Source organism: Sphaeramia orbicularis, chromosome 12 (genome assembly GCF_902148855.1).
Source record: "Sphaeramia orbicularis chromosome 12, fSphaOr1.1, whole genome shotgun sequence".
In the NCBI taxonomy this organism is placed as follows: domain Eukaryota; kingdom Metazoa; phylum Chordata; class Actinopteri; order Kurtiformes; family Apogonidae; genus Sphaeramia; species Sphaeramia orbicularis.
The window spans coordinates 10,912,578-10,923,883 of record NC_043968.1 but is presented as its reverse complement, the minus strand read 5'-3'; the positions used below and the strand labels follow the sequence as shown (position 1 = coordinate 10,923,883).

Here is an 11,306-nt window from a genome sequence, read left to right as displayed (position 1 = left end):
CAGTTTATTCATTTTTTTGTTTGTTTTGTTCGCACTGAACATAAAAAAAGAACCTAAGGCCACATTTAGACTGCTGGCAAAGTGGCCCGCATTTCAATTTTTTTCATCATGTGACTGAAATCAGTTTTTATTTTTTTCATGACAACGTGAACAGCACAAAAGGCATGACGTCTGATCTTTTCAGTTCCGATTGGGACATTTCTATATGCGGTCATAAAACAGACACAGATCAGAGTTTTTGTAACAGAAACCACTTAGAATCTTTCGACCCTTCAGTACACACTGAGGGCTGTTTCTACCTGATCTGTAGCAGAAACCAGATATGTTCCAAACATTTGCAAAAATACTACTAGAGCTGAAATGATTAATGGACTCAAAGTGGTCCAAAAAAATCATTAAACCACAATTCTCCAGAATCAAAGCTTTGTTTCCTTCATTTCTCTGCTGTTAAACATTGGTTCCACTGTTGTGTTTCACACAGATGCTTATTGTGACGCACAAAGAAGCTTCAATTCAGGAAAACTGCAATAGAATATGTCCCTTCAATCAATTCAAGTTGATTAATCGAACCATGAATTTTTGCATTCGCTTCTAGCACCTAATCGATTAATCGGTTTCAGCTCTAAATACAACTACTAGTGTTTGCTTACTTGACTATTTGCACTAAAGTATCTTAGAAATACCAAAAAGCAAAAGCTAAGATGTACAGTCTACTCTCGTTAAACCGCCCGCCGTTATACCGCCATTTTCGCTCACCGCCGACCAAAACCATTGCACAAAAATCCCCAATGCATTATTCCATTAGCTACCGCCATTTCCGCCTATCGCCATCCGCCAGCCCAGTTCCATGCACAAACAACACTTATACCATTGATTTCCCGACCGTTATACCGCCAGTGTGATTGCCATCGAGTACACATAAATTTTAACAATGCACTGAAACAAACGCGCCAGACGCTGATCGCGACAGGCTACAAGTAGGTCTATGGAACAGCCACCGTTCATTTATCGCAGAACACTCAGTAGGTCAGGATGTCGGGAAGAGGACGTGGGATTAAGCCAAAGCTTCAAAATGATGGGGTGTCATTTCCCGACACGGTATAATAATGCTTAAAATGTTTCCCCACTTTAAATGATCCCTTACAACATAACAGAATCAAGATTTATTTAGAAACGCAATTAGAACGGGTTAACGGAGGCAGCATAGACATCATATAGTAAAGACATGCACATTATGGACGCAACCCGTTGTAACGCCATTTTCGCTATACCGCCAATTTGGCCGTGAACGGAAGTTGGCGGTATAATGAGAGTAGACTGTATAATAATTTCCTCCCAGAAAGTAATGCAACTAGTACACAGAGCAGGGGTCACCAACCCTGGTCCTCAAGAGACACTATCCTGCATGTTTTAGAAGTTTCCCTCTTCCAGCACACCCGACAGGTCGTTATCAGGCTTCTGCAGTGCTTGATAAGAGGCTTATCATTTGAATCAGGTGTAAAACATGTAGGACAATAGCTCTGGAGGACCAGGGTTGGTGACCCCTGACACAGAGAACTGCCAGTGACAGACAGCAGTATTTTTGCACATGTATTGAACACTTTGGGTTTCTGGTATGGACTGAGTAGTGGCAACAAATGTGAAACATTCAAGTTAACAAAATAATAGTTCATATGATATGAAATATGCAGCACCAGTATAACAATGTGTTAGCAAGGATGTTAATTTGACAGCAGCTCAACACAGTGAGGCAACAACAAAAACAATGCAAGGGAAAAAAAAATCTAACAAAACAAAAAGTGCTCTTGGATAAGACTTGAGTTCAGTAAAAATCTTTCCATTAATTAAAAGTGACCGTTGGACAAAAAGAGGAGCAAATGAAATGAGTGTAATAGTGTGACTGAAACACTGAAGCATAAAATAAAACACTGTGCAGGATAAAATGTAGGCACCGTTATACAGAATAGAGCCCGACTGATTAATCAATTATAGCATTTCACCAATTAATCAACATCGGCCAATATGTAGCCGATATATTAACTTTTTTTGCTGTGTGGAGATTCTGTCGCTCGCTGCTCCTGTGTGTGTGTGTGCTGCCCGGAGAATAAGAGGAACTTTAAAGCGAGTTAGTTTCACTTTCACTCCTGCTCGAACAATGACGCTATCAACCCCCCACACACACTCACATAATCATAATCACGATATCGGCTAATTATCAGATATCGGCCGATATATTGGATATCGGCTTTTTTTTAGCCCCCAGTATTGGTATCGGCATTGGCCCCAAAAATCCCATATCAGTCGGGCTCTAATACAGAAATTAAAAGTTACCAGCTTTAGCATAAACTAGTTTTAGTGTGGCTAAATCTTTCTTTTTTTAACCAGTGTCTATTCTGACACATGGCTCTACATAATGGAAACATTCAGTAATACTGTGAAAACATTAACATGTTGCCAGTGAAAGGCTGCTTAAGTCAGATCTCCTCAGCATATAATCAAAAGCATACTTTGTGTCTGTGTTTGCACTTAACTTCATCCAGCGTCACCACTGGACACCTTTGCACACCAACACTGATCAGCTGCTTTAAAACCCAGCCAAAAAGCAGGTCTCCATCAGTAACAGTGGGATGAAGAAGTGTATACTCAGTCAAAACAAAAAGTATTCAGCAAAAAAGAAAAAGAAAAAAAAAGCACAAGGTCAAGAATCTCCTCCTTCAAAGGCTCCACGAGGGGTGTTTGAAGTCCATCTTGTGACGTGTTGCCCATCTGGCATAGATCGCCTTCTCTGTGATAAAGCGATGACCCCCGCGTTGTGTGTGTTCGTGGACGTTGTACATCCTGCACTCCTTGACTCGGTTGTGCTCGTAGTAATGGTAAGGAACGGTGCTATGATTGGCTTGACTAAGTGAAAAGGAGAAGACAGCAGCGGAAATAGGTTAAGAGTCATCAACATAATAAGTTGTGAGAGCAGAAAAATAAGTGCAGCAGCTTAAGCCTTTATCGGTAAGTGACTGTTTTTGGTAATTTCCGCATACATTACAAGACAGTGACAGTAGCAGTTCCAGTGAGTCAACAATCTCAGGTCCAATGTGGTCTCCAGGGTCTGTAAGGTCCACCTCCGCATGAACAGTGAGTGGACCTGCTTTCTTAGGTACCATGAAGTAATGGTACTAATGTAAGGAATGACGTTCAAAGGGATCATGTGGATGTGGACACGGGTCTGGATCAGCACTTATGTTGGTCTAATGTTCTAAAATACATGATCCTTTCACCTTGCATATGTTTTTCTTGTATTTTTTATAAATACTCTTGGATTTTTTTTTTTTGCCACTTACAGATAAGAAACCAAATATGGTAACTTCATTGACCTTGATTTTCTATATAATACAAAATATTGAAAAATTTCACAAAAGTAATAAAGTCTTGTTATGTCCTCCAATAACTTATTATAGCATAATATACTTGCATCTATCTGTTTTACAACATTAATCAAATTAATTGATACACTTTGTTTTATATAATTAATTTGTAGTCTTGTTTACAATACAGGCTAAACTTCTCTATTTGGATATGAGCATTGTTGTGGCAGGATGGTAAGATTCAAAATAAGAAACTAAATCTACATTATTGTCATGTGTATGTATCTGCACAGCCTGATTTCTGTAGCCCTTTGTGCTCTTCACCTAAAGACTGTAGCCAACTGGAGGGATTGCATACACTGCCCCCCCCACCAGAACAAATATAATTCCCTGCATTTGTAAAATATGTAAAAATTCAAAACGTGGGATGTGTAAAGCCAAAACTGAAAGCCAAAAGAAAAACTGATGAGGATGTAAGAACTAGCATTTTTGCCACTTATGAGTAAGGAACCAAATATGGGAACTTCATTGACCTTGATTTTCTACATCAGGGGTGTCAAACTCATTTTAGTTCAGGGGCCACATTAAGCCAAATTTGATCTGAAGTGGGCCGGACCAGTGAAATATTAACATAATGATATATAAAAAAATGTCAACTCCAAACTTTCCTCTATGTTTTAGAGCAAAAAAAGTAAAATTACGCGATGAAAAGGTTTACATTTACCAACTATCCTTTAAAACAATGTGAATAACATGAACAAACTGAAATTTCTTCAGAAAACTAAGTGTAATTTTAACAATATTATGTCTCAGTTTATCATTTACACATGTACATTACAGCTTACAGATCACAGTGGATCTACAAGTACACAAACATTTAATAACAGGCAAAAATTTGTTAAAATTACACTTCAGACATTTCAAAATGTTCATATTTGTTGAGGTTATTCATATTTTTGTGAAATGTTAGTTTGTTTTAATGTAAATACAGTAAAATGGCATGAAAATGTTTACATTTACAACGTGAAAAATTTGGAGTTGTGAGTATTTATAGATCACTATGATAGTATTTTACTGATCTGACGCACTGGAGATTAAATTGGTCTGTATGTGGAACCTGAACTAAAATGATTAATATCGTCAGTGTAATTTTTGCATTTCACAAATTCATTCCAGGGACCAAACTGGACCCTTTGGCGGGCCGGATTTGGCCCCTGGGCCGCAAGTTTGACACCTGTGTTCTGCATAATAAAAAATGTTATAACATTTTCACAAAAGTCTTGTTATGTCCTCCAATAACACAGTAAGGTTCAGAATTTCAGAGTATTTCTATGAGTGCCCTATAAAGGGTTAAATAATTACTAGCGTGTTGACCCGTGAGGATGCACAGGTTCTAGTCTGGTGGTAGTTTTTATGCTGTTGTGTATTCATGGATGCTGTACCGCATTTGTGCAGCAGTCATCGCCAAAGAGTTGTGGCTATAGCAGCATGATTATAAGGCTATTGTATTCCAAAATTAATAATATCTCCCAAATTATTGGTCCTATAAACTTGCCGTTTTCGCTCGTCTGTTCGTTGACCAAAAATACATAAATATGCCAAATTGCAGCAGTCAGCTCTTTCCAGATTTTGTGTGAATCCCCAGACACACACACACACACACACACAGAGGCCACTTTGCTTTTATAATATAGATAGTGTCATAATTTCAAGGGGCTCACCTGCAGTAGTTGTCATCTATCATCCCGTAAACATGGATGCTGTCACACATATCCATAAGCAGAATCATTGTGAAGAATCCTGTGCTGAGAAAGGCCCCCGACTTCATTCTGTACGACAAACATCAGATATTTTGGCTTGAGGGTTCATTTCAATTTACACACATGTAATAAAAGGCCTTGTACACACACCGTTTACTCATTCTGTACCTGTTTTTTCCAGTTTCATTCTGAAACACAAGATCGCAGTACTGAACTTTCTCTCTGGTCACAGCATAGATTCTGACATTTGGATACTTCTTGGCTACCTTCAGGAGACTATTGAAAATGCGTCCTTTCCCATCCTGCCTCATGTTCCTCTCAGGACCCCAGACTACATACGTAGTGTCTGCGGATTGCTGGAAATAGTAGTACTCATTTTTTAGCAGCAGAGGAACGCTGGTGTGAGACACAACCCGTAAACTGGTGCGACTCCCTACGTCTTTCTCGTAGCCTTTTGTGGGTGCGTTGTTCATCCGGATCACACATTCAATATTGTCAATCTCCTCTCCAACACCAGCTCCTAGCATCTGTCCGGAACTGGAGATCAAGGCACACTGGTTGCAGTGCATGTCCAAGAACTGCTGCAAAGAGACAAAATGTGTGTTCATGCATTGTTACATGTCAGACTTGTATACTCAATCGTATGCTTTTAAATAACATCCAAAAAACACGGACACCATTAACTATTTGTAGACAACAACACTGATATATGTTTATCTATAAAGCTCTGCTGGGTAAACTCCCAGAATACCTCAGAACCCTTCTTCCTGTTAGCTCTAGTACAGGGGTGTCAAACTCTAATTTAGTTCAGGGGCCACTTTCACCCCAGTATGATCTCAAATGGGCCGGACCAGTAAAATTGTAACAGTGAAAAAAATTAAATTACATTATGATAATGTTTACATCTGGGTCAAGTCACGTGGTTATGTAGGGAGTGCCCGACTACATTTTATGCTGTAATTCAAAAAGTATTTAAGCTAGAGACATGAATAAAACATCATTTTAAAGCTATTAACCCTTTCATGCATAATGGTCACTACAGTGTACGGTTATTCTGCAGCTGTTCTCTTGTATGATCATGGATTTTGTTGTTTCAGTTCCATATCAGCCAACACTGTGGACGCTTATGCATCATCCCATACACTGCAATTCATTCCATTACTGTAACTTTGCTGTTCTTGATAAACCTGATCTGCAGTGACATGTTTTAGGGTAAATCAATTGTTAATTGTTAGACTGTATTTAAACATTTTGTTTTGCTTTTTAAACAAAAAGCTTTTTGTTTTTTTTTTGCATATTATCTCTGTGAAGTGAATAATACCTAGTATTAGAATATGTTAAAATGTAAGAAAACATCAGATTAGCAGCATTAAAAATGTTTTAATTTCATTGTTTCCATATGACTTTCTGCTATTGGGCTTTATATGTATGTGTCTTCGTTTCAAAAATTAAATGCATGGTGTACCTGAGTGGACATTTTTGGAACTAGATGAAAAAAAAAATAGTCGATCACATTGTTTTTTTTGTTTTTTTTTCATGCCAAAGGAAAAATAAAAACACTCAAGAAAAAAAATCTTGACTAAGGTTCTCATAATTCATGCATGAAAGGGTTAAATAGTACTTGAAGCTCATAAAAAGAAACAAAAGATAGAGTGCCATCTTTTGCCATAAAAATTTGAAAAACTGCATGGTTATGTAGGGAACAAAAATTAACATCTAAATTTTCCTTTTTTTCTAAACGTTTTAAAAGTGCGGTTGCAAGTGTCTCCTAACTATGAAAATTTGCTGAGATGTTCTTTAAGGTGTCTATTTTGATAAACTGTGGATGCATTTTTTAATTTTTTAAACATAACTATGACTTATGGCAAGAGTTTTGAAGAATGGAATGGTTATGTAGGGAATTAGGAATTTCGTTTATGTAGGGAAAGAAAAGACAGGTATACAGTTTCAATAGTTTATTCAAGCACTTAGTAACAAATTTATACATTTTTATACATATTTATGACTAGGTATACAAAAGATACATATTAGCTGTAGAAAGTGATTCATTAAGCACATTTAGTGTACATTTAATGCTCAGTAAAGTCTGATCTACATCGTTTCATTAAAAATCTGAATAACATGAACAACTTGAAATGTCTTAAGAAAAACAAATGCAATTTTAACAACATTCTGCCTCAGTTTATCAGTTTATCATTTACACATGTGCATTACAACTGACATTACAATTACAAATACACCAAACATATAGTACCAGGTACAATATTGGTAAAATTGCATTTATTTCTCTTAAGACATTTCAGGTTGTTCATATTTGTTGAGGTTATTCACGTTTTTTGTAAAAGGATAGTTTGTTAATGTAAACATTTTCATGTAATTTTACTTTTTTTCCACTTAAACAAAGATAAAATCTGTAGTTGTCATTATTTGTAAGTTATTGTGACATTATTTTACTGATCTGACCCAACTGAGATCTGTATGTAGAACCTGAATTAAAATGATTTTTACACCAGATTGTTAATATCTTCAGTGTAATTTTTGCATTTCACTACCTCATCCTACTGGACTGTAGGACTGGACCCTTTGGCGGGCCGGATTTGGCCCCCGAGCCACATATTTGACACCTGTGCTCTAGTAGTTTTCATCCATGTTCTTCCAAGTGGTTGCTTTTGACTGTTCCCCGAGTTCTGACGGACTTTGGAAAAACTGCATTTTCCTGCCATGCACCATGGTCAGGGAATAATCTTCAAAAACTCTTAAACTACAAACATTCATCTTTGTTAATGATTTTAAAAGTATCATGGAGAATGCTGAGAAGGAGGAATGTCACTGTTTTTCTCGAGATCATTATGGTTGAATAATTGTTCATCTGTTTTATTGTTCATTGTGTATCATGTAGCCTATGTGTTTTATATACTTCTGACTTTCATGGCTACTACCTTGACCAGGTCTCCCTTGCAAAAGAGTTTTCTAATCTCAATGGGACTTCCTGATTAAATAAAGGTAAAATAAAATAACATTTGGTTTTGTTATTATAGCATAATATACTTACATCTATCTTTGTTTTACAACAATCAAATTAATTGATAGACTTTTTTTAACTTAATTTGTCGTGTGTTGTTAACAATGCAGACTAGACTTCTCTATTTGGACATGGATATTGTTGTGTTAGCATGGTAAGATTCAAAATAAAAAACTAAATCTACATTATTGTCATGTGCATGTGTCTGCACAGCCTAATTTCTGGAGCCCTTTGTGCTCTTCACATCAAGACTGTAGCCAGCCGGACAACTGAACAAATATAATTCCCTGCATTTGTAAAATATGTAAAAATTCATAGCATAGGACATGTAAAGCCAAAACTGAAAGCCAAATGAAAAACTGATGAGGATGTAACAACTGCTGTTATTTTTTTGCCACCTATGAGTAAGGAACCAAATATGGTAACTTCATTGACCTTGATTTTCTACATAATTTCACAAATTTCACAAAAGTAATAAAATCTTGTTATGTCCTCCAATAACACACTAAGGTTGAAATTCCGAATGTCAGAGTATTTCTATGAGTGCCCTATAAAGGGTTAAGTTATAATAGTGTCATAATAAAGCGGCTCACCTGCATCGGCCACACACTGGTCCCCCCACTAGAACAAATCTAACTCCCTGCATTTGTAAAATATGTAAAAACTCATACTGTGGGACGTGTAAAGCCAAAAGAAAAACTGACGAGCATGTAAGAACTCCTGTCATCTCAACGGAGCATCATTCATAATTATCAAATGAGTCTAAATACTACAGCACCCATGAGCCTCAGCTGCTGTTACCATGGTGAAGAGGCATCAAACTGCTTTGACTAGATGAGAGTTTGTTGGAACAGGAGAATATGAAGCACTGTGATTGAATGTTTGCTTGAAATGCATCTTGGGACTTGTAGTCTAATGTGGCTTTTAAACATTTGATGATAACTGACTCACAGTGTTAACCTGAAAACTCAACACTGAAACGAATCAGTCCCTCAGATTAAAATAAATTAACTAAACTAAACTGAGTAGAAATAAACAATGGCCTGTTTTAAAATTTCTGACAATTTGTTTACTTTAGAAAAAATATTTTTTTTTAGAATAGAATAGAATAGAATCAGGTTATTCCACGTCTATGGAATGACCTGCCTCTACACTTATGGTCCACGGACTCTGTAGAGAGCTTTAAAAAACACCTCAAAACCCTCCTGTTCAAAAAGGCTTTTTAGTTTCCCACCTGGCCCAGGGCCACCACAAACTGATTACACTTTATGTATTCATCATAAAGTACTCCATGTGTTGTCCCCCCCAGTCTCTCTATCGCTCTCTCTTTTCTCCTCCTTTACTCTCCCTCTTTAACCCCAACTGGCCAAGGCAGACGGCCATCCTTCAGGAGTCTGGGTCTGCTCGAGGTTTCTGCCTGTTGTAGGGAAGTTTTTCCTCGCCACTGTCACCAGCCATAAGTGTTTGCTCCTGGAGCATTCTGTTGGGTTTCTGTAAATTGGCTTAAAATTTGATTTGATTTGATCTATCTCCCCTTTATGTGAAGCACTTTGTAACATATTGTTTTAACCCTTTCATGCATGAATTATGAGAACCTTAGTTGAGTTTTTTTGTTTGTTTTTTTTGTGTTTTTATTCCTCCTTAGGCATGAAAAAAAAAACAAAAAAAAACAGTGAGATTGAGGGTTTTTTTTTTCACAGATTTACAAAAATGTCCACTCAGCTACACCATGAATTTTATTCTTGAAGCAAAGAAACATGTATTTAAAACCCAATATCATAAAGTGATATGAAAACAGTGAAATGAAACCATGTTTAATGCAGCTAATCTGATGTTTTCTCACATTTTAACATATTCTAATACTAGTTATTACTCACTTCATGGAGATAATATGCAAAAAACAACAATTAACAATTGATTTCCACTCAAGAACAGCAAAGTTACAGTAATGGTATGAATTGCAGTTCATGAGATGATGTCCACTGTGTTGGCTGATATGGAACTAAAACAACAAAACCCATGAATATACAAGAGAGTAACTGTCCACTGTAGTGACCACTATGCATGAAAGGATTAAAAAGTGCTATATAAATAAAGCTCTACTTACTTACTTACTTATTTCTATATTATTATGTTATTATTTTACTGGTTCAGCCCAGTTTAGCTGAATGTGGAAGTGAACTAAAATGCTGGTCTCCCAGGGTCAGCCTTGGCTCACCTGCTCCATCCTCGGCTCTGTGATCCTCTCATAGCCGCTCAGGCCGGTGCTGTGCGCAGCTGGAGCCGAACTGTCCCGTCTGATCACATGTCCGAACCACAGGAGGAGACTGAGGCTCAGGCTGAGCAGACAGACCCACAGGAGCCTCTACACCCACCGGAAAGAGCAGGGACAGAACCGTGTCAGGGCTGATCAGCGGATAACGGACATTATGTACACACATGTGGAGGCTGGGTAAACAACAACAACAACAACAACAACAACACACGCACAGTACATCAAATAACGGACCCGCTGTTACCTGTGATTTCATATCAAGGCCTTTGTGCAGTGCCCTGGTTCAGTGAACCCCACTTCCAAACTGCCTGAACACCACCACGGTCGATTCATGATCAGCAGATTTCATTCTCCTCCACTTCTGCTGTTAGTTTTCCCACAGATCCTTCAGTCAAACACGGATCCTCTCCATCTCCACACAGGCAACAGGTCCGTACTGTTCCGGTCTCATCCAAATTATGTTGGAGTGAATTTATCGAGAAATCTCCTCCGATATGTACTGTTATCTCTCCAGATTTGTTGACACAGTGGCCTACTATCGCTCTGCAGCCACTATCCGCTCCATCAACCTACGCTCCCCCTCATGTTCAGACACTACTACACTTCCGGTTTGTATTTTTCATAGTAAAAGTATCACAGCGGCACAAAAAAATAAGAATGTGAAAGATAGATGCCTCAGAAAAGCTGAAGTAAACTCAATCACTTCAGTGCAAACAGAAAAACAATCCTCTAGTGATGTGACGTTCACGAACGAATCGAATCTTTTGAACGGCTCTTTGAAATGAACGATGGGAACCGAGTCTTTGTAAAGAGCCGTTCATTTTTTATTTTTTATTTATTTATTTTTTAAAGAGGGAGTGTCTGATTGCCTGCCAATTTACCAACATACT

At 37.6% G+C, this 11,306-nt stretch overlaps 1 protein-coding gene across 2 annotated transcripts; it reads right to left on the bottom strand.

The window, feature by feature from the left end:
* Positions 1-2,376: 2,376 nt before the first annotated feature.
* On the bottom strand, positions 2,377-11,013 carry LOC115429202 (alpha-N-acetylgalactosaminide alpha-2,6-sialyltransferase 3-like). 2 transcript variants are annotated; one of them, XM_030148471.1, is made up of 5 exons: positions 10,661-11,013; positions 10,360-10,506; positions 5,288-5,700; positions 5,081-5,188; positions 2,377-2,901 (listed from the first exon to the last, which is right to left on the bottom strand). In XM_030148471.1, exons 1-5 carry the CDS (start codon positions 10,670-10,672, stop codon positions 2,715-2,717), a joined length of 867 nt encoding a protein of 288 aa, XP_030004331.1. In that variant the 5' UTR covers positions 10,673-11,013; the 3' UTR covers positions 2,377-2,714. The 2 variants fall into 2 exon arrangements, with proteins under 2 accessions (XP_030004331.1, XP_030004333.1); XM_030148473.1 differs by having other exon boundaries at positions 5,288-5,697.
* Positions 11,014-11,306: the final 293 nt, after the last annotated feature.